The sequence below is a fragment of the Brassica napus genome, chromosome A6 (genome assembly GCF_020379485.1).
Source record: "Brassica napus cultivar Da-Ae chromosome A6, Da-Ae, whole genome shotgun sequence".
Lineage (NCBI taxonomy): Eukaryota > Viridiplantae > Streptophyta > Magnoliopsida > Brassicales > Brassicaceae > Brassica > Brassica napus.
Genome location: NC_063439.1, coordinates 59,721 through 83,090, shown reverse-complemented (window position 1 = coordinate 83,090; position 23,370 = coordinate 59,721). Strand labels below are relative to the sequence as shown.

Genomic DNA, 23,370 nt, shown 5'->3' with positions numbered 1-23,370 from the left:
TTCTAGCTTCTTCCCCGCTTCCTTGGCTTCTGCTTGTAACCGTGCTTTTTCTGGTACCCCCCCCCCCCTAAAAAAAAACATCACTCTTATGTGTATCATCAAAATCGAATACTTACAACTAGCAAATCAAGTTATACCTTTCTTCTTTTGCAATTCGACTTCTTCCCTCTCTCGTCTCATTTTCTCTGGGTCTCGCTTCTTATTCTGACTCAGAATTAATTTCTTAAAGTTAGTTATGAAAAGGTCACCAGAACAGAGCTCCACAAAACAAAGCTAACCTGATTAGAACTTCTCTCTCGAGCCTTCAAGATTAAATCTGCATATTGATTTTTCAATAGAGCAGCCCTGTGAAACTTTTCTGGAGGTACTTGCCTCTCATTCTGATGAGCACTATTCCCTAGATTATTAACGGTTGAAGAAGTAAGATGCCACCCCCAGACATTTTTTTTTCTGCCACACTCCTCATGAGCTTACCATCTCGACGACAATCTTCCCCCTCCACACAAGTTTGCTTATCGTTTGATGCATCTTCCAGCTCACCCAATCCACTGACTGGACCTTCTTTTAGAAAGGTAATAAGCGAATCACAATCAGTATCAACAGAACTTATAGCCTCTTCTGCAACAAATTTAGAGATCTGCTGCTCACGTTTTCTCCTTGGGGAATTGCTTGTCGCTCCATGTAAAAAGGCAACTCCAATTCCACGCATTGAGGCCCCTGTATCAGCTGATGAAAGGAAAAAGAAAACAACCAATCAGAATAATTGGTGTCTGACCAAATCTAAGACTTAGTTTTTTTTTTGAAACACAAATTGATTAATTAAGAGAGTTAGTTGGGAGCTATGAAAGCATCCTCAACCACCAAACACCAGCCACAATCAAAGCAGCCTTTGCTAAAGCATCTGCGATTACATTTCTTTCTCGAGGGATCCAAGAGAAAGATACCGAATCAAAGACTGAAACAAAAGAGTGTATGTCCGCGACCACACTGTAGAGTTCGATTGTCGTTACCCCTCCTGTCACTGCTTCTATCAGTTGCGACGAATCTGACTGGAAGGTCACCGCTTTCACGCCCAAGGTCACACATGTTTGAACTGCTTCTCTGAGAGCAAGCCCTTCCGCCATCAGTGGTGTAGCTACACGATTCACTGGTTTCTTGAAAGAGGAGTTTCCCGCATTTGAGAAGATGACCCATCCCAAACCCGCCTCGTTAGCCTCTGAAGACCACGCGGCATCAGTTCTTACCACCAGCGATCCCGGGCAAGGTGGAACTATTTCCAAAGGAGTCTGTCTTGAGCCGAGATTATCGTCTTTCTTAACTTCCACGCCCCATTCTCTTGCAAGTCTTATGGCGGTCGATAAGGTTTCCTCAGGAGAGGCTGAGTGGCCTTCAAACACAAAGTTATTCCGAGCTTTCCAAAGTGACCACAAGATCCACGGAACAAGCGATCCAGTAGTGATACCTGCAGGGGGAAGGCACTTGAGAGCGCAAAGGCTGTCCCAGCTAGACATCAAATCTATAGTTCCGCTGACATCCAGGGTCGTAGCAAGAGGGGCAAGGTGCCATACTCTTTGAGCAAAACGACATTGGAATAGGAGATGAACAATAGATTCTGAACAGCTGCAGCGTTTACAGAGAGGGTCTATCGGTACCTGTCTCTCAACGAGTCTTTCGCCCACAGGGATTGCTCCTCTAAGTAATTTCCAAGAGAAGAGCTTGACCTTTGGCGCGCATGGAAGATTCCAAACGCTATTCTTCCACTTGAATCCACCTGCAATGGCCACGCCTGCCATGTTATCCTCTTTGTTAACTGCAGTATAGTACCCAGATTTTGTTGTATACTCTCCAGATTTTGTGCCTAACCAGAAGAGCTTATCCGGAGTCCCGGTAAGGGTTGGTTTGATACTCGTGATACTGTTTTCATAGGCTGGGAGTAGTAGTTGAATTTTAGCAACATCCCAGTCCTTTGTTGTATGGTCTATAAGGTCAGCGACCGAAAGCTTCACGTGCGCCTCATTCGGAGGTCCCATGGGTCTCTCTTGACTGGTCAGGCTCAGCCAGGGGTCATCCCAGAGGTTTATCGACTCCCCATTTCCAACCAGCCACCCCAGATTCTGTAGTAAAAGGTCCCTGCCCAATAGCACGCTTCTCCACCCATGCGACATTGTAGATGAAGGAGTAGCGTTCAGAATATCGCTCCCCGGGCCATACTTCCCAAAGAGAACCTTCCCTAGCAAGCAATCTGGCTTCTGGTATAATCTCCACCCAATCTTGGCCAGCAGAGCAACATTGAACTCTTGGAAGTCTCGGAGGCCTAAACTGCTTTTGGCTTTGCCATACTTTCCCAAGACACCCACTCCATCTTCCTCTCATTTTCATTGTGATCCCACCAGTACCGTGTCACCGCGGATTGAATTCTTTTACATAGGGAAACCGGCATCATGAAGCTGGACATCGGATAAGAAGGGATTGCAGAGAGCACACTCTGAAGCATTACCAGCTTTCCCGCCGCTGAGAGGTATCGGTTTTTCCAGCTCCGTGCTTTTTGCTTTATCCTGTCAACGACCGAGGAGAAGAGATCTTTTTTACGACGTCCGAACAGCTCGGGTAGTCCCAAATATTTTCCAGCTCCTCCCTCTTTTTCAATTTGCAGTTGAGCTTTGACCATAATCTTTAGGCTCGCCGGGGCTTTCTTGGAGAAGGTGATGGCTGATTTTTCCTTGCTGATGCACTGTCCCGAAGCTTGCTCGTAGTCACTCAAGATGGTTTTTAGAGATGCACAATTCTCCTTATAAGCTTGAAGGAAGAAAATTGTATCGTCCGCGAAGAAGATGTGAGACAGGCGAGGGCTGCCCCGAGCAACTTGCAGACCCTGAAGAGAGCCTTCTTCTTGCGCTCTGTTGCATAATCCCGAGAGGACTTCGCTACACATGATGAATATGTAGGGAGAAAGAGGGTCACCTTGGCGGAGACCTCTACTCGGTACTACCTTCCCTCTAGGCAAGTCGTTAATGAGGAAGGAGTATGTAACAGATGTGATACATTGCATTATGCATCTAATCCAATCTCGGTGGAATCCCAGCCGAGCCAATACAAGCGAGATAAACTCCCATTCGAGCCGGTCATATGCCTTGCTCATGTCCGTCTTTACCGCCATCGCACACCGCTGCTCCGCTTTGGAGGTTTTGAGGTAGTGGAGGACCTCATGCGTGATGAGGACGTTGTCTCCTATGGCCCTTCCTGGTACGAAGGCGGATTGGTTCTCCGAGATCAGTTTATCCATCAGTGGTTGAAGCCTCCTAGTTAGGATCTTAGAGAAGATCTTGTAATAAACATTACACAGGGCTATCGGTCGGTAGTCCGAGACTTTCTGCGGTTGGGAGATCTTCGGAAAGAGCCGTATGTGTGTGCTGTTTATCCCCTCGGGCAATGGCTCTCCCGCGAAGAATCCTTGCACCTCCCTTATAATATCAGGCCCTATCTCATTCCAATGAGTATGGAAGAATCCCGCCGAGAACCTGTCCGGGCCTGGTGCCTTTCCAGCATTGATCGCAAATAAGGCTTCTCTGATCTCGCTTGCTGTCGGAACAGCAATGAGAGCTATGTTTTCCTCCTCAGAGACAATAGGGTTGAGGGCCCGGCGTACTGTTTCTTCCCTATCTCCCAGGTGTGATTCAAACAGCGTTTGGAAATAGTTGCCTATCACCTCCACAATCTCCTCTTCTTTGTGGACCATCTGCCCCTCTTCGTTTTCAAGGATTGAGAAGCCATTAGCACTTTTTCGGCTTTTAGTTATAGCATGGAAGAAGCTAGTATTACGATCTCCTAGCTTGAGCCACAGGAGTCTACTCCGCTGTTTCCAGTACTCCTCTTCAGCTAAGTAGGCCGCATTCAGCTTCTCGGAGATCGTTTGGATCAGGACGGTATCATTTGCTGGGCTGGAGAGAGCCGCATCAAGCTCTCGTTTCTGCTGCTCTATAATTCTCTGGCTATTGCGTTGTTGCGTTTTGTTCCACTCTGAGATCGCACTTCGGGTTGAGCTGAGTTTCTCGTTGACTGAGGTGTTGACCGAAGCGCGCCATGAATTAGATATCACTTTCTTCGCTTCTTCATTGTTGCACAGTCTGCGATCATAGCGGAACATGCCCCTCCTCCTCCTGTTTCCTCTATCAAAAAAGGATATAAGGGGTTTATGATCAGATCTCTCGAAGCCGAGATATTCGCACCGAGCCGTCGGGTAACATTCCGCCCATTGGGTGTTAAAAACTGCTCTGTCCAACCTGCACCGTACAAGGTGATCTCCTCGCTTTCCTCGCCATGACAGGAAGTCTCCTGAGTGTTGGAGATCAAACAGATTCCCCTCCGAAAAGAAAGTACGGAGGTCAAGAGTAAGATCCCTCTGTTCTTTCCGTTCCACCATCTTTTTCTGCGCCATTTATAAGGTCAGTGAAATCACCGGTTACGAACCAAGGTTCATCCCTTCCTACAGCTTCTGTAACCAGATGGTCCCATAATAAATTCCGTTGATTTATGTCGGTGCTACCATGGACAAAAGAAGAGTAGAAAGACTTTCCTTCAAAAGCTACAATTGTGTCTAATACATGGGCATTTGATTCTAGAATTTGGAGATTCAACTCTTGTTTCCAGAAGAGTCCTAACCCTCCTGCTCCATGACCCGTTGGAGAGACCAGGTGGTGACAATCATACTTCAGGCGGAGATGCTCGAGCTTTTTCAGTACCACTTCATCGGGATTTTTCGATTCCATTATGAAGATAATATCAGGATCATACTTCTTTGATATCTCTCCTAGGCGTCGAACTGTCCGGGGATTCCCCAACCCCTGACAGTTCCAACTAGCAATCGCTAAGGAGCGAGGCTGGATGGAATCCGAAAATCCATCCGACGTCGCGTAGACTTTGGTATTAAGTTGACCAAGGGAGTATTTTCCGAGGCTGTGGGCTGTCGTTCCTGCTGTGCACCTGCTCGAGAGGTTCCTCCTGTCTTCGCTCTACCTGTCTTTTTCTTTATTGTTGTTGTACCCTCTGAGTCTGCAGTGATCTTCCGGCGAATTGGAGAAGGCTTTTGTGTAACCTTTCTCTTACTTGCTATTACTCTTGTTTTGGAACTAGGATTTTCCCCTGTATTCTTCATTGGGCCAGGAGGGCGGCCTGGCTTCCTCTTAGTCGGCTCTGGCTCCGGTACAACCCGTGTCTCCGCATTCTCAAGGTTTAAAGGTCCTAGCCGCAGGGGGGCTGGAACTCTTTCAGTTGTTGTCACTGTCTGGATTTCGCTCCTCTCGTTGCTGAGCTGACCTAGCTCCAAGGGAGGGGGCCTAGTCGAAGAGTTGCTGGTAGTCTTTCTCGGTTGTCTGTGCTGAGATCTGCGGAAGATTTCCTTCTATCAGTAGAGTGGGACTGGGGAGCCGGTCCTAATCTCTGGGAGGCTGAGAGGCGCTCCGGAGTGGCATTGGCTGGGGTATTGTCCTTGCTGATTGTATTGTTAGATGCTTGCAGCATATGGAGGGCAACTTCTTCTAGCTCACCTCTCTCCTCAGCCTGTCTCACCCTTTCAATTCTTGCCTCTCTTTCTGTCGGGTCAGCGGCTCTAGTATACTGTAACATGACGTCCCTAACTTCGCCTATAGCCGCTTGTAGGGCAGCATGCGGTACTGAGTTCAGATCGTTTTCATTTTCCGGGGGATTCCCCCCTTTGGCTGGTCTGCTCAGCTGCTTGGAAACACTAGATCCTGTATCTTTTGTATCTATTCCTTTCCTAGGAACCTCCCGATAGTAGCTTCTGTTCGGGGGGGGGGGGGGGGGGGGGGAGGGAGGTAACGCTGGCTTTCAGAAGCTCGATAAGAATGTGTGGATCTGTCACCTGCTCCTCTGGCTCTCTCCCTAGCCTGATTCGACCGGCGATATGAGCTCCTTTCTTGCCAGGTTTTTGGTTGATCTTTATATGCTCTGTGGTGCAGCGTTTCTCTTAAGTCCTTCGTAGGTCTTTTTCAAAGTTTTGTTTCTGGTTAGAGGCTGAGAACTGGAAAGGGGCTGTACTTCGCTGGCCTCTTTCTCTGTGGCTAGGCTCATTATGAGCTGAAGCGAGGGAAGCTTCTCTGGCAGAGCCCGCTTCCTGGCCTGAGTGGCTGACTGGTTTGCTTCTAGTTTCCTCTTGGGACGTCTTCAGAGCTCTTGCTTCTGCCCTAGCCACTAGGCATTCTTTTAGTTCATGGTCAAGTCGATGGCATTTGGTGCAGTGCTTATCCAAGCGCTCATACACCAGAGTAGTAATAACCTCGTCTCCGTTTGGATACTCCACGACAGATTCTTTGATTAATGGGAGCAGGCCATCGATGTGGACTCTCATTCTAGCGGTAAGGGGAGTGATTTCAGCCTTCTCGTACATCCCGATATCTGCCCCTATACATCTAAGGGTAGGTTCTGTCCAAAGATGAACAGGGAGTCCTTGAACCTTAATCCAAAAAGGAATAAGGGAAGGGAAGCTGGGGGAAACCGTAGGTTCCCAGCGCTGCAAAATGATCATCCATCTTGCATAGTGGTATGGGCGCTGCTCTAATACCGCTAGCAGATCAGATTCTCGTTCAAACTGAAATTGAAATAGTCCATTGCCTAGATCAGCTCCAACCGGCTTGAACTCTGTTTTCCAGTGCTCCGTGAAAAAAGGTATTAACGACCAGACTTTCTGTGCTGTCTTGTTTGTTACTCTACCGATAAAGGTGAGTGAATGTTTGCGAAGTAATTACGAGTTGTCTGGGAGGGGAACCCTCACACGAGCAGAGCGAGATGGTTGTTGAGACCCTAGGTCTAGCCCCTTCCCTTTTTCTGCAGAGGAGATCCGACGGTGCGCCATGGCTTAGAGGAAGGATAGTCTTGGTGCGAACCGTAGATATCGCTTAGGGGAATCCCCCGAAGTCAACACCACACACACTTGACCGGGAAGTTCTGGTTAGGAAGAGGGTTAACTGAGGTTGCCTCTAGAAAGCTTTTTGTAAGCCTGATAAGAACGAAGTACCGGGAATCCCCAGTGGAATTTGTGAAGGAGATAGGCTGGGATCCTTCAGGAAGTTCTTTGTAGTCCCTTTGGACAGAGGGTTTGAGCGCTTAGTGCTGATGGTCCTTCCTGCTTCATTGTCGGTTTGGGGTGAGTTCCGTCGTCGGTGAGGAGTCTGATGGCAGAGGTAGTCGGACCTGTCGACCGGAGTCGCAGGTGGAACCCGGTGATGGACCGTCAGAAGCTTTGATGGACCAAAGGATACTTCTAAAAGAGGGAATTTTTTGAATTGGCAGAAAGGTATCTCAGGTCCTGCACCAATCAGAAGGGAGTGACCGCTGGATCTTAGGCTGGGGGACCGGTGGGACCGTAAGCTAAAGACTTATCTCGCACGCTGTGCCTGGGAGAGAAAATAAAGATGCTCTTAATTACTTCCACTATCTAAGACTTAGTTAAAGTATATATTATCATGACAACAACAACAATTGTTTTCATAATGCCACTCAATATAGTTCGCCAGCATCAGACTGTGGCAACGTATCTAAGACCTTTTCAGAGGTATCAATTATTATCCATAGTGATATTTACCTTTGGTGAACTCAATAGTCTTGGCACACTCTTCACGCCTGATTGGTTACATGCACCAAAACCCATAGAGGTTAGAGAACTACAAGGAATAATATGAGCACTAAAGAACAAAGAAAACAGCGATATGGGAGCAATACAAACAGAGAATGTTCACTATCAAACTAGGCGTGTAAGTTGCTCTCAACTGAAAGTAAAAAGGCCACTGGAATAAGAACAGCAAGTATAGAGGAAATAAGAGTATTTTAGAGTGTCGACCACTTCTGACAAGAGACTATTAAGATGGTTCTGAGGGTGGGTGAAAGAACATCAACAATCAGATATCATCTGCAAAAGTTACACAGAGAACAAGACTAATGCAATATGAGATGAAGAAAACTCACGAGTGGAGTTCCCCACTGCCTCATCCTTGTGTGTCCTGACAGGAGAGATGCGGGATTTAGGTTGCTCGTTATAAACAATGTCAACATCCTAGTCCTCCATTTCACTCCCTGCAAGTAAAGTGAGAATTTAAATCAAACAGTAGGACATGAGACCTTTCTCAAACAGCAAACAAACCATCATAGTGTTGCGTCAATGAACTCCCTGGTCCATGCAGAAGCTACATCAAGGAAATTTTGGCTGTATTCAGTCATGTTATCAAATGGATTAAGCATGAGATGTAGGAAGATGAATTTACCTCTAACTCATCACAGGGTTCACCACCATTTGAATATTTGCTCTGGGTTTCTTGTAAAAACTCATCCAAGAGATCCCGCAACTGGAACAAGGCATCATGACTGAGACCATTAATGTCAATCTCAATCTCATCATCTCCAGATCCCCCAGCATTGGAGATGTGATCTCTCAGGAAGTTTATTATAAGTCTGTCAAGGAACCCAGATCTCTGCCAAGTTAAGGGTCAGGCAGTTTGTTGTCAGCAGGTTGAGATAATAAGGTTCCTCGGGAAGACTTGTTCTTGTCAATAGTTTTCCACCTGACTCCAAAAAACTATCAGGCATCAGATAAACAGGATTGGCCGGAGGGTTATAAGTCATGGCGTTGGAGAAAGTAAGACGGACATCAGCAGAGAAGTGGGAAGGGGTAGAGCTACAGTGCCCAAATCCATGGGATGCTTAATAATGGATAAATAATCAGGAATGTTGAGCTTGAGGAGGAGGATAATTAAAGAGATGACCCTACTCATGCGTTTCAGGACGGTCTCGCATTGAAGAAGAAGAGGAGGAAGGTGGAGGAAATCCTTGTGAAAGGAGGAGCGTAACTGAAGCAGCTCCTGTCGTAGCCTATTAATAAGATTTTGCCTTTCAGAGGAGGAGGAGGACAAGGCTGGACAATGGTAGGAGCATTCTGGGGATTCTACCAAAGGTTTCATCATCATCATCACCAAAACAACTAGTACGATAGTAATCTCCTCCTCGGAAACTACCCTTCTTCACTGTCATTTCGCCAAATTATAAAACAAGACAGAGAAGTCATTTGCAATATGAACCCTAAATTGAACAGTCAATTATGCAAAACAAACACTAACCAACTCGATCAAACCGAGGCGGAATCGTATATCTCCTCCCCCCTGAGAGTTTGATGAAGATAAAGTTAAACCCTAGAGAGAGAGAGAGTAAACCTCTCCCCAGGTTGCGAACCGTCAAATGTACAAGCGCGTGTGTCCGATTTGCGGAACAAGTATGCAATAACGCAAGGTAAATGGATTTTAACTTTCTTTTGGGCCTTTACTGGGTCTTAAGATAGCCTTAACCAGATTACTAACAAGTTTCTGGTGAGTGTCGATTGAGAAAGTCATATCCAAGTCTAACTAATAAAAAGCGACGAGCATGGATAACCAATTAAACATCTCTCTATTCACATGACCGAGTTTCTTTAGTAGAAAGAAGAAGAATAGTCAAAAGTCATCGGAATGTTACAACTATGGGAAACGAACTTGTCAACACAGAAATTAAAACCCGCGGAAATTCAAGCGTTTCTTCTGGTCTTTTAAAGAATATTAAACAAGTCCAACATTTATGCTCCCCCATCGCTCTCTCTCTCTTGTTATATAAAAAGTAGTATTCCACATTCCTAAAGCCAAAAGTTTCAAGAAAAGAAAGACAGAAACTCGCATCCCTCTTTTCCCTAGTATAATCTATGAAGAGCAACAAACGTGAAGAGTATCATCAAAGGGTGTTTAGTTGCTTTGACAAGACCCAACAAGGGAAGGTTTCTGTTTCCGCCATCGAGAGATGTGTGGATGCTATTAAGTCCGGGGAAAAGGCCGTACCAGAAGAAGACACGACCGATTCACCACACACTGATAAATCCTTGGAACTCGAGGAATTCGTGAAGCTGGTGGAACAAGGAGCAGAGGAAGACAAGGAGAGGGACTTGAAGCAGGCTTTCAACATGATGTTTGAAGAGAGTCTACAAGGCATTACTCCTAAAAGTTTGAAGAGGATGCTAAGTTTGTTGGGTGAGTCTAAAAGCCTTGAAGAATGCGAGGTTATGATCTCGCAATTCGATATTAATAGGGATGGAATTATTAGTTTCGATGAGTTTAGGGTCATGATGCAATAATATATATATATATATATATAACTTAGCATTCATCTCCTTTCCTTACCAAAGGCTTGTAAGAACTCTCTGAAATGGTATTATCTCTCTCTATTAAGACTGCCTCGTCTTCTTCTTCATCCACCAATCTCGAAACCCTCTCTACAATCTCAGCCGCGCTCGGCCTTAGCTCTGCTTCTTCAGCAGTACAGTCTGCTGCAAGTCTTGCCATTTCATAGGCAGAGTCAACTGAATAGCTCTCCCCCAGCGTGCTATCCATCACTTCCCTTAGCATTTCCTTCTCCCCCATCATAAACGACTCTCTCAGTCTCTTCCACTCGGGATTAACCCTATTTTCTTCTTCTTCTTCTTGTTCTTGCGGTCCAAGCAACATCTCTGAGGTTTGTCCAGACAAAACCTCCATTACGATGATCCCGTAAGAGAAGACGTCAGTAGCTGGAGACATGGAAGAATCAATGTTGTCATCCTTTGACGACATGCCAAAGTTTCCGACTTTACCTCTAAGATCTTCATTCAAGAAAATGTTCCTACTCGTGATGTTGCCGTGAACATAGTTAATCCGATGCATAAACTTTAAGGCGATGGCGACATCGTGGCAGATCTTGATCCTCTGTTTCAATGCCAAGAAACAGTAACAAGACTCGATGAATTGATTCTTGATGGCCAATTTGTTCTGGAGCCAATCCCACAAAGACCCATTCTTTGCGTACTCGAAAACCAGATAAGAAGCACCCTCATCCGGCGGGGATTCTCTGAAACATGTCCCAAGAACCCTCATCAGGTTGTGACTGTAGTAGTGTGACTGATCGTTGAGAAGCCCCAAGTCGAATCTTTTCATTACACCGGCGCTCACTTGCTTGATAGCCAAGTCTTTGCCTTTGAGAGAACCGAAATAAACGGAACCTTTGATGTGATTGCTTGAGCTGAAATTCTCAGTGGCTTTCTCCAGCTCCTCCAACGCGTAAATCTCCACAACGGGCTTTCGGGGAGTTGTGGTGCCAACAACAACAACCGAATCCAACTCCTGTGACCCTTCAAAGGAGATTTTCTTGTCACTGGTGGTTCGGATGCTCAGGCTCAGCTGCCGCGTCTCTGGATCTTTATTGCTTATCCAGCTTTGCAGACGCGTCTCTTTCTTCCAGTGCAAGTAACCCAGCACCATGAGAGTGATAAGACCCATAACTCCAGCAATCGCGCTGATCACAGCGATCATCAGCTTCTTCATCTTTGACCGCTTTTTCTTCTGGCGACTCGGGGTGGTGTTCTGTGGTTTATGATCAAGAGGTATGAGAGCAGGGGTGCGTGGAACCACTCCAGAATTGTTGTTTGCAGACACAATAGCATCCTCTGTTGTGTTGAACTTGTCTGCCAAGCTTGAAACGCTTTCCCCCTCACTCACCGGATATGTAACGAGAAACCTGGTGGCGCCACCTTCTTCTGGACATGAACACTTGACCCCCAACCGCAACTTAACCTTCTCGTCCAGGCTCTCCTCCGAAACTTGAGGATTCTCGTCCCTTATAGACCTGAAAAATGAACATCCGGAATTTAAAAAAAAAAAAAGGACCAAGTCTAATTTTAAATTGAAAAATCAGGTATGGGCTCACAGGCACGTGGTCAGCTGGCCTTGTAGGGATGCAGCGAGAGAGCGAAAGGTGTCGCCTTTAACGCAAGTTTTGAACAGATGAGCCTCGTAGAACCTTCCATTACATGTGCAGTCAATCGGGATAAAATGGCCCCTCAAGGGAGAATTGGCTCTTAGAGTGGCGAAAGTGCGGCACTTTTGGAGGTTTGAGTGGCAAACGTAGCTAGTTGAGGAGGAGGAAGAGGATTCTTCTGGGTCGCAGCTAAGCAGATCATTTGAAGTTGCACAGAGAGACCATGTGAAAAAGAACATTATAAGACTTGTCACGCACTCTTTACTAACTGAACCAGCCATGTTGACGTTTAGAATAAGCTTCGGCATTACAGTATAGGCGTGTCTCTATATATTGACGAAGAGAAAGTGGGACAACAACTTTTGATTTTTAATTGATTGATTTGTTGCAAGGAAATATTTGATGAATTATTTTGTACACATGACCTCCACTTGGATATATACATACATATACTAGTAATAAATTAATTACAAGGTTAAAGTACCCGTAAAGCATTCTATTGTTTTTTGATATTTTATTGGAAAGCAGAAACGAGTATCGGAGCCTCTGAGTTTTGTGACTTTTGTCGACAGACAGCAGGGGTGGCTGTGAATCCCAAGTCAAGTTTCTCTAATTAATTAATTTATTAGAAAGGACATCTTCTTGTGCTTGGAACCTTATTCTTCGTAAACTCAACAACATTCACAAAGTGTGCAAAGTCCAAGCTAAGTGAATCTCAATGGTACACTCTCGCTTTGTCCTAAGAAGATTATATTGTTTAAGAACAAGGTTTAGGCCGTGTTCGGTCCCACTGTTTTCGATTTTGCTGGGGGTATCATCATCCTAGACTCATGCCCCATGTTTCTTTTACAATTTTTTTTTAAAAAAGTTTTGGGTCAATAGCATGTGCACTAGCTTATAGAGTCGGATATCTAAGATTCTGAGAATTGATTCATACCTAAACTTTATACTCTACTGTATGTAAGCTTGCAAAATAATAACCACAGGGGCAAACACGTATATATCCATTTTGTGTTAATCTAGTAACACTTCCTTATTGGCTGAGACCTGATAAGCATTTCACCCAAGCACACACTTGCCCATTGTAGTTCACACTAGTTTGGACTTTTGGCGTAGCGACAATAGACTTTTAGTATATTGTCTTGCCCCATTATCATTCGGATATTGAGAAATCGTTCCAAAATGCCGTCAGTACATATCTAGTTGCAAAAAGATTTCAAGCCAACTCATACAAAAATACTGTTAAATAAATAAAAAGCTAGACTGAATTTTTAAGATCCAATGGTTTGGTCGAGTAAAATCCAAAACGTAGTGTGTGGAGAATAATGATGTGGAAATTGATAGTAGGGGAGGAAACAAAAACAGGAAGACACAAAAACATTATCAAGAAATTGAAAAGACATGCAAAACAAAGCAACGACAAAGGCATCTAGGAGCAAAAAGCTAAGTACTCTTAGGTCTATTTTGCAATATATACCTAAGTTGACCTAAAAAGGATAAATAAAAAAAGAAACGAGATCAAAAAGGGTAATTTTAACAGATAACTACAAAATTAGGAGTAGTGTGCATTGGATACGTTGAAATGTGATATTGGTTCTGTTTGGGACAAAAGTAGGTCTGAATGTGGAGCGTCTTGGATTCTTAGGAATTCAACTGGATTAGTTTTACTACATGGGAGAAGATCTTTCAACAATATTCTCAGTAAAACTGATGCCTCTTTTGAAAGTTGGAGCTCTTGCAAAACCTGCTGCATGGCCTGCTTTAAAGTTCTAATCTCTGAAGCTAACTTCTATGCTTAACAACTTTTTGTGTTGGTGAGTATAAAAACAGTCTCGACAAGCCCTTACTGCAGCCTTTCGATTGCTAATAGTGTTGTCTAGGAAAATATGTTTCAATCCTACATTGCAAGGGGTTTTCCTCATTGGCTTAAGGGTTTTTTTAATTAGATTCCTCTGTTTCCTATATGATCTTTGGATCTTATTAGACTCCTCTATGTATTTTGACTTCATGTTTTATTTGATATCATAATATAAGTGTTTAATAAATAGGAGTAGTGTGCATTGATAAAAAAAAAAAAAGGAGTAGTGTGCATTTTTTTAACGATGTAAGATTTTACCTTTTTATTAAAAAAAACACTTAATACTACAATAGTAAAACGATCGAATACATTGTATACTACCCATAAACTCATCACCCAATTCCTATACTATGGAGTGAAGAAATAGAATCCTAAAAACAATTATCATGATGTACTAGTCCCTGTAAATACATACATACTAGTCTTGTGTTAAGAGAATTATAACCACTCTAGCTCTTGAAACCAAGGCTATATTAAACGATTCACGATATAGCATTTTAAATACTGTGCCGTGTAAGCACCACCGCCAACACATGGAGCTTCCACATATTCCAATTATTCAACAAAGACAGAAACAGCTACTTATTACTTTATTAGCTAAAGCACTTGAGTTTTTTTTAACAAAGGACTTGAAATGTTTATCTTAGACCATCTCAAATGAATTTTGCTATTTTTACCTTTAAAATAGAAAATTTCTATGATAGAAAAAAAAAATTTAATCAAATGTATTCCCCTATAATATTAATCTTCAAAATAAAGAATAAAAAAATTAGAGATTGTTATTTCTTTCCTTATAAATAGAGAAAAAAATAACAATTTCTATTTCAAAGAAATATTTGGAATGGATTGAAGTTATTTTACTCTAAATGTTATTATAGAGGCAAAAATAGCAATGTGTTGGAGATACTTTTAGAACTATCCCCTTGTTATTGCATAAATGAATATTTAGAAATTGACGCTTCTATCAAGTGGTGGGTTGGGCTTTTTCAACGGTGGCCCGCATTGAGAAAAAAGCGCCAAACACTGAGTTTCCAGCGACGATACCGGTTGCCCCCTCCCCCGGCTGCAACAGCTGCATGGATCGTGAAGAGCCTAAGCCGTCGTCTACCTAATCCAGGAACGAGGAGGAGCAACAGATGCACTCAATAAGTTGTAAGGGAAAGATCAATCCTCTGTCTGTGTAGGATGAGAGAGGCCTTAGTCTTATCGAGGGGATTTCGATAAGCAAATGGCATTACATCTCCATAATTTTAAACACTCGTGTCAAAGACATTGTCCATCATTCTAGGCATGAACTTCTTGTCTTCCAAAACCAGGCTCCACGGTTTTCGTGATATGGGTTAGAATCCTATAACATTTGTTCAAGGGAAATATATCTATTCAAAAAAAAAAATATATATATATATATATATATAATATATATATCTATTCAAAAATATTCAATAAATAAATAAAATTTAGGTCAATATATATTTGAAAGATCCCACAAATCAGTGCACAACAATTATGACTGACACAACTACTGGACTCAAATATATAAGATCTATTTCAAGAAAACATCTAGATGAAAACATTGAGAACCGGATACTCATAATCATGCATGTTTAAGAAAACTATAATAGTACACAATATCTTATGCTGTTTCTTACGTAAAGTATCAAGTTTAAAATAAAAAATTAACTAAAGTGCATGGATCCACTTAAATTATTTGTCTCTTTTACTATCCCAAAGACTTTTAATTAACAAAAGATAAATTTAGCACTTTTCTAAATTAAAAACACACAGAGATATTTAAACTTTACTTTTGAAAATAACTAAATTTCTTTTATGATAAAAAAAAGTTGAAGACTGACTCTAAAATCCTAGATTCCTTTATCAAGAAATCAGGAATTTAAAATTGGTGAGATTAAGAACTTGAAAATTTTATGCTATAATTGGATATTACATCCTAAAATTATGTTGTTTTTAAAAGATATTTCCAAAATAAATTGATAAGTTATAGTAAAAAGTCTATAAATATATGTCTGACTGCATACAGTCAACCAATTATACACGTTTTATTAATAACACTTTGACCAAAAAAAAAGATAGTTTACACTATATTAGTATAATTGTTTGGAGAATAGAGGTCAAACGGTTTCAAAACGTAAATGTATAGTTTTGTGGCCTGTTATTATTATTACTGACCAAGAGTAAGAGAGAAGAATGCAATCGTCTAATGAAAAAGCCTCTAAACTTTTGAGTTTTCTTTTGATTATAGTATTTGTTAACCATGTATTTTGCGACGGAAATGGAACCAGCTCCGATTTGAATCTCACAGTTAGCATATCTCCGCATCCATTAGCTGTAGAGACAAGCTTCAAGATTCCTTCTCCATTACCTGTAGAGACAAGTTTTAAGTTTCCTTCTCCGTTGCCTGTTATCCCTCCGGGTGGTGAGAAAAACTTCGGGAATGGAAAGATAGATCTTGGAGGTCTTGAGGTGATCCAAGTCTCCATCTCAGAGTCAACGTCACAGAGGGTATGGAGAGCATTCGAGGGAGGGCCCGACAACATGGGAGTCAGCATCTTTGAACCCATCAATCTTCCTGCTGGTTTCTTCACACTTGGTTTCTATGCACAACCCAACAACCGTATGCTTTTCGGTTGGGTTCTTGTTGCAAAAGACGTATCCGGGAATAGCTTGAGACCACCCATTGACTACATGGAACTCGGTAACACTACCTCCGTCGTCGTCAAGCAAGATGGGCCAGCATATTTTTGGCAGCCTTTATGTCCCAACGGGTATGGAGCGGTTGGCGTGTTTGTCACTACTTCTCCGGTGAAGCCATCTTTAAGACAAGAATCAATAAGCTGTGTCAGATCGGATCATACGGAACAAATGAGCGAAGCCGATGCATGGGTATGGGGGATAGAAGGAGTTACTGTTTCTAGTTTGAGACCTGCAAACAGAGGAACAGAGGCAGATGGTGTGTACACAGGGACATTCAGCTTTCAGCAACTAAATTTTCCTCTTCCGTCTTTGTCCTGCCTGAGAAATACAAAATTTGACTTGTCTAGCATGCCAAGCCAAGATCAGACTAGAGATTTATTTCGAGCCTATTCTCCTTTGATTTATTTTCATCCGAATGAGGAGTTCCTTCCTTCCTCTGTCGATTGGGTTTTCTCCAACGGTGCCTTGTTATACCAGAAAGGTAACGAATCTAACCCCGTCCCGGTTCAACCCAACGGTTCAAACCTTCCGCAAGGCGGCTCGGACGATGGCTTATACTGGTTGGATTATCCAGCCGATGAGAGTGCAAGGGAAAGGGTTAAGAGGGGAGACTTAGGGAACACAAAGGTGTATCTACACATCAAACCAATGTTTGGAGGCACTTTCACTGACATTGTCCTCTGGATATTCCTTCCTTTCAACGGCAATGCCCACCTCAAGATTTTATTCATGAAGAGCCTCTCCCTAGGGAATGTCGGTGAACATATTGGAGATTGGGAACACGTTACCTTGCGGATCAGCAACTTCAACGGCGAATTGTGGCGTGTCTACTTCTCTGAGCACAGTGGAGGAAGTCTAGTGGAGGCATGCGATCTAGAGTTCCAAGGTGGAAACAAGCCTGTGGCTTACGCGTCTCTTCACGGACACGCAATGTTCTCAAGACCCGGACTGGTGTTGCAAGGCCAAGACGGGAACGGCATAAGGAATGACATGGCGAGAAGTGATAAGTTCTTTGATACTAGTACTGGTTATGAGGTGATTGCGGGACAAGGAATCGTGGAGCCACCGTGGCTAAATTATTTTAGGAAATGGGGACCAACCGTCCAACATGACCTTGAAAAGACCATTGACGGTTTTGCCAAGACATTGCCCGGATTTTTGCGTAAGAAATTCCGTGAGCTCACTGACAAAATACCTCATGAAGTCCTTGAAGAAGAGGGTCCCACTGGACCCAAAGTCAAACAGTCTTGGAACGCTGATGAATAATATTCATTCACTCATTCCTGTCTCTGATCCTCATATTTAATTAAACTAAAATAAATAAACAAACTATTTGATTTTGATTTTTCCTTCTGTCGATTTTTTTTCATATGAGTCAGTTCAGTTTGATGGGATAAAGAAAGAAAGCTATTTAGTGAAACTTTACGTAAAATTATAATTTAGCAAAAAAAAAAATTTACCTAAATATGTGTTAAAAACTAAAATGTTATTCTTTCTGAAAAACAGTGTTTTAGAGAAAAAAAATTGTTTCAAACATATTTATTTTGTATATTTTCTGTGCACTTTTATTATTATGCAATATATGGTAAACTGTAAATTTTAATTAAAAATGTGTTTAGCAAACTTTTATTAGCTTAGGTTTTCTGAAAATAGTTGATAAATAATGTATTTATAATTAAAATCTATTATAATTTGTTTAATATATATAAAAACACCAAAACATACATCTTGTTAAAACATGGTAAATATTAATTCAAAATAAAAAGTCCTTCAAATTGATTTCAGTCGCATAATTTAAATGTGTTTTGTTGTATGCAAAGAGAAAACTAATTGCATCATTGTGTGCGTCTGTTTGTAGAAAAAACAAAGCTTGTAAACTGGTTCATTTCTTTCTATGATTACCATGTCAGGGTTAGACAATTAATGGCCCCTGCAGCTTTCTATAGAATTTTGGTGGAAGAAAAGATGAAATTTTCCAGTATAGTCTCTCATAAGATACCTCAGCACATATATATATCCCCTCCTTCCATCCATCTCAAACACATGATTAAGCTATGGGGGAACAATCCCGCCATCGAGCTAGCGTGTTATGATGTGCTAGTGGAGGTATCATTCCCCGATCCTAAGGGACTTTCCAGTATCATGTTGAAGAGAAAAAAGACATGGAAAATGGTTGTTTTCACGGTTGGAATTCACCAAAGCTTGCAACAGAGAAGTATATTGAAACGCTGAGAAAGAAAAAAAGTCACCCCATCAAAATACTAATACACTCACTGAAAATTTGCTTTCAATGATACGCTACTTTTGGTCCAGAAGCCAACAATCACTAAGGAGTTACTTATTTTCACTACCCAAGTCAGTCAATATGGCTGTCCAGCTTCTCTTTCTTTTAGGTTATTTTGTAAGTTATTCCATCAAACATCAGCTATGGATACTTAACTTTTGGTATGTGCTATCATTAAAAATATTTATATCATGTCTTCTTTTTCTTAATTGCATATTTACTTTGTTCTAGTTTATCCAGCACTTTTTCATAAATTTAACATCACTTATGTTATTCAAACAGACGATTCCACGGTTGACTTTTATAGGAATTTTTGTTTTGCTGATTGTTTTACTCCAAATTGACAATCTAAACGGAATAAAATTTAAACATTAAAAAAATTTAGGACGATTGATTGGATTTAGTATTTAATAGCAATATTAATGTGTAATATTATTGTATTATTAATTGAGATATATAAATACTAACGAATGTGCTCTCACGTTGCTTTTAATATACGTATGACTTCATAAGAACAATAAAGATGTAAAAAGTGCTTAATTGCTTTTTTTTTTCCGTCAATGTTTTTATATATTAAATAAACGGGCCAAGCCCAGTAATCGGCTGAAGCCCGAATACAACAAAAAAACGGCTTAAAGCTCAAGAGACTACGGTCTAAACAAAAGACTAAATGGACCCTCGGCCCAGACCTAGAAACCGGACGACCTGGTCGGATAGCAAGTCAAGGAGGCTAGACACGTGGAGAGATCTGCTCCCTTCACGCGACACGCGTCGCAACCGTCTCAACTTAACCGCCTCCGCCTCTACGCCGCCGGAGCATCACCATCTAAACATGCGTTCGTCGGAGCTTGGAAACAGACAAGCCTCCAACGAACCCATAATCGTTCTTCACCGCACTGTCTTCACGCCGGCGAGTTCCATCGATCACCGAGATCTCCACCGACTTTGAATCACTTCAAACCCAAGACAAGCGAACCGAGAACCACTGCTTTCTTCCCTTGAAAGTCGTTACCACCGCCGGAGAGCTTCATCGTCTAACGATATCTCATCCGCAGTGACCAAACACCCACCTTAACGGCAACCTCACCGAACTTGACACAAATCAAACTAGTAACCTTAACCCAAAGGACACCGGGTTTCTAAGCGGCAGCGCGGAGCTTTGCAAGCCTCCACTCTTCGTAACTAAAAGCCGGCGAAGGCGGAGCTGAAGGAAACTCCCCTTCCCGGAAGCTAAAGTCGGCGACGATGGATCTGAGCAAGCCTCCACCTCCCGCATAAACCGACGAAGACGGATCTATATTACCTTCCATCTCCCGGAAAAACACCACAACTGAGCATGCAAGGCGCTCCCTCTCCACCGTGGACCTTCAATCGAGCGTGTCATTACTCCAAGAGCCGAGCCACCGTTAGGGATGGTTGCTGATGTGCCGTGGGGTAGCGCACCGGGCAAAACAGGCATGCATGGCTTGATCATGGAAAGCAGTAAAGATATATGTTCATTGTTTGACTCATATCTTCCAAACCACGAGGCTTCTACGCATGAAATCACTTGGAGAATGTTCTCAACTCAATTACGGAGCTCCTTGAAGAAGAATCAGATCAAACGAAGTTCATATGTGATAGTTATGCTATTTACAAATCAGGTGATCTTCAGTTCTCGCGAATTCAGACCACCCGAGAAGCTCGAAATGGCTAACCTTCTTTCTGATGAACCAACGGTCAATTCAATCATGACAAAGGTTATTATTCATGTTCTAAATGTTCAAGAAAGCATTGGGCTTGATGGTTTTCAAAAAGATTCAAAAACGAACTTGTTTGGGCCAAATGGAGAAACCGATAAATATTGGCTAAGGGAAAAGATGGATTTCGACCAGGCCTCAAAGGGACATGTCTTGGCCCATATCAGGAGTATATTATTCACCTTTCAAAGTCCTGGTCGTGGCTATATGAAGAGGTAGTCCAAGTTTCAGTCAAAGACTTTATTTAGTCAAGTCTTTGTTTCTATTTCCAATGTCTTGTTTTTAGCACATTTTTCTTTGGATCTCTACAACTTGTAATCCTATAAATAAGGCCTTAGAGCCACGAAATAAAACAGATTGTTTTTCCTTTTTTATGAGTTTCTCTCATTGTTCTTTGTTTAGAACACTTCTTAGTTTCTTGGTGAGGTTATCTCCAAGTTTCGATCCTTCTTTTGTTGGACCGGTGCGTCACATCCGGCAACGATCGAAGTCTGGTAGTATCTTTGGGCTATTCCGCAACCCTTAGTGTCACCCCTCGATCCATCAGTTCTCAATCCTCTCGGATCTGAGTTCATATCAACCTTACCGAAAGAGTGATCCATATTTTGGTCGTATCAGTTGCGGTACCAGAGCTCGGACAAGGCAGTCGTTGACACGACGGCGGAGAAGGGGCTAAGAGGAACAACTTCGACGAAAGAGAAAGGGCTCCAGCGACGGCACGGATGCTCACGCGCCGGCTGTACGCCGGTCCCAAAGTAGATCTAGTTTCTCTCTCTTCTCTCTCCCTCTCGTGTCTCTGTGCTTCCTTTTTCTTTACCGTGCTTAATTGCTTCTCAACTAAATTTATTTTTCAGACAATAATAATATTATAATAGTTTTTTACTGATGTGTATTGAAATCTCGAAAATTTAAAATGTGGGTTGGTTTACCCAAAGGAGATAATACGAGCATGGAAACATTTTACGTACATTCAAAAGAACCATAGTGATCATTGACTTTATTCGGACTGTTAGAGACCATTTTGACTGAAAATGCAAATATGGTTCTCTTCATCGAGATCCATCTCTCCGGCGAACGCGGACTCGCATCCCACCAGCCATGTGAGCCGTGAGCATTGGCACAAAAACCGGTTTGTCCGTACCGATCGGTTCAAACTGAAAACGGTGAAGCATGGAAGCCACAACGTACTTCATCTGCAGGTACGCCATCTCTTCCCCGAGACAAACCCTCGGACCGGCTTGAAAAACAGGAAACTTGAAAGGGTTCACTTTCTTCAAAACTCTGGTCTTATGATCATAAGAGTCAAACCATCGGTTTGGTTTAAACTCATCCCAATCTTTCCCCCAAAGCTCCTCCATTCTCCCCATCCCATATGGAAAATACGTAACCCGGTCTCCCGCACGCACCGCCGTACCGTCTGGTAAACGGTCATCGGTTAGGGCGTGTTTGGAATCCCAAGGCACCGGAGGATACAATCGCATCACTTCACACAAGCACGCTTTCAACAGACTCAGTTTCTTCAGTGATTCATAATCGAAGCCCCCGGTTATATCCTTAACCGATCTGATTTCATTAACTAGCTCACACTCGGTTGTCTTGTGACAGGAGATCAACGAAAACAAGCGTGTGGTGACCGCCGAGGTCGTGTCCCTCCCGGCCATTACAACACTAATTACCATATCTCTCACAGCCTCGTCGCTTTCTCCAGCGACGATCAATCGCGACAGAAAATCGCTCTTGGTATTGATCTTCTTCTCTCGAATGATCTCATTGACGCAGCTGTGAACTTTTTGGACAGCGTGTCTGAGGTCTTTCTCAGATCCAAAACCGACCAGTCTCTTCAGCTTCCACACGAAGGATAGCGGTGCGGAACCACGTCCAGCGCTAACGGCAGCCGCAGTCTGAAACGCTCGATCGAACTCAGAAACGGGTGACGACGGGTTTAAACTGCAACGATCGATCCCGAGGAAAACAATGCAGACAATATTGAAAGTGAATCTCCGGAGAAGCTCTTGGAGATCGAAGGGTTGATAATCTTGGGCGGCAGCGTCCAAGAAGGACAGAAGCTCGTCCTCGACCTCGTTCCTCAAAACGTCAACGTACTCTCTCAGCGACCTGGGCGTGAAATCATGAGTAGCCAGTCTCCGCTGCTTTACCCAGAGGTTTCCGTCAACGTTAAATATCCCGCCGCCGAGAAAGTCTCCAAGAATCTCCGTGAAGGGTTTGCCTTTCGGGTAGTTATCAAAGTTTGTCTTGAGGATGTACTCGACGTTGGATGGGTTGGCCGTCACCACGGTTCTCCGGGCAGCCAAGCGGTTAATGATCACTGTCCCACTTGGGGATTCGGTTAGGAGCTCGGTATACCAATCCAGCAACCTGTTCCGGTTCGTATAGAAGGAAAGTAAGCATCCGATAACCGGGTATGTTTTCGGCGTTATAGAGTTACGTAGACAAAGAGATTTTCCAGTAGAGAGTATCAAAACCACGAGGAAGAGAAAAGGAAGAAGAACAAGAGTTAAAGCTTCCATTGTTGATGATGAGCTTCAAAACTTTTTTTTTTTTAAAGGATACGACAATTAGGGAAGGGTCAAGAGACCATTTCTTCTCATTTTTTTAAGCAACAAAAATTTAGTCTATAGAGATTTGACGCACGAGCCTGAATTAATTGGATCCCAGTCCCACAATATTATTTATATATTTATTTGTTTGGAGCATCATTATCCCTGAAATCCCAAATGAGGTTTCTTAATTTTTTTTTTTTTTTATTTTTTCGAATTTAGAAAGAAAAAAAAACGAATCAATCGTGGGCCGCCACGTGTTAGTGGGACCCGCAAACAGTGTAAGAAACCCTTAAGAACCGACTACTATTTAATAGTTTTTGTAACCGGTTTCTTAAAAAAAGTGGATCCTACACGGGATCCACACGCTAAAAAACTCTCTAGTATCCCCGGATAAAGATGCTC

The 23,370-nt window shown here is 42.7% G+C and overlaps 4 protein-coding genes across 4 annotated transcripts; 2 read left to right on the top strand and 2 right to left on the bottom strand.

The window, feature by feature from the left end:
* Window positions 1–9,530: 9,530 nt before the first annotated feature.
* Window positions 9,531–12,298, bottom strand: LOC106433470 (protein LYK2). The gene is made up of 2 exons (XM_013874297.3): window positions 11,764–12,298; window positions 9,531–11,682 (listed from the first exon to the last, which is right to left on the bottom strand). Exons 1-2 carry the CDS (start codon window positions 12,120–12,122, stop codon window positions 10,182–10,184), a joined length of 1,860 nt encoding a protein of 619 aa, XP_013729751.2. The 5' UTR covers window positions 12,123–12,298; the 3' UTR covers window positions 9,531–10,181.
* LOC125575783 (probable calcium-binding protein CML40) lies at window positions 9,734–10,187 on the top strand. Its single transcript, XM_048734864.1, has one exon. The coding sequence runs from the start codon at window positions 9,734–9,736 to the stop codon at window positions 10,157–10,159; it is 426 nt and encodes a 141-aa protein (XP_048590821.1). The 3' UTR covers window positions 10,160–10,187.
* A 3,523-nt stretch (window positions 12,299–15,821) lies between the features above and the next one.
* LOC106441516 lies at window positions 15,822–17,665 on the top strand. Its single transcript, XM_022719979.2, has one exon. The coding sequence runs from the start codon at window positions 15,878–15,880 to the stop codon at window positions 17,648–17,650; it is 1,773 nt and encodes a 590-aa protein (XP_022575700.2). The 5' UTR covers window positions 15,822–15,877; the 3' UTR covers window positions 17,651–17,665.
* Window positions 17,666–21,307: 3,642 nt separating this feature from the next.
* LOC125575957 (cytochrome P450 94B1-like) lies at window positions 21,308–22,977 on the bottom strand. The gene has a single exon (XM_048735414.1). The coding sequence runs from the start codon at window positions 22,933–22,935 to the stop codon at window positions 21,457–21,459; it is 1,479 nt and encodes a 492-aa protein (XP_048591371.1). The 5' UTR covers window positions 22,936–22,977; the 3' UTR covers window positions 21,308–21,456.
* Window positions 22,978–23,370: the final 393 nt, after the last annotated feature.

Excerpts from the sequence above, each read along its gene's own strand:
- LOC125575783 (XM_048734864.1), top strand. The coding sequence starts at position 9,734 with ATGAAGAGCAACAAACGTGAAGAGTATCATCAAAGGGTGTTTAGTTGC.
- LOC106433470 (XM_013874297.3), bottom strand. The coding sequence starts at position 12,122 with ATGCCGAAGCTTATTCTAAACGTCAACATGGCTGGTTCAGTTAGTAAA. Across the intron at positions 11,683-11,763 it reads GGCCAGCTGACCACGTGCCT|GTCTATAAGGGACGAGAATC; the intron begins GTGAGCCCATAC and ends TTCATTTTTCAG.
- LOC106441516 (XM_022719979.2), top strand. The coding sequence starts at position 15,878 with ATGCAATCGTCTAATGAAAAAGCCTCTAAACTTTTGAGTTTTCTTTTG.
- LOC125575957 (XM_048735414.1), bottom strand. The coding sequence starts at position 22,935 with ATGGAAGCTTTAACTCTTGTTCTTCTTCCTTTTCTCTTCCTCGTGGTT.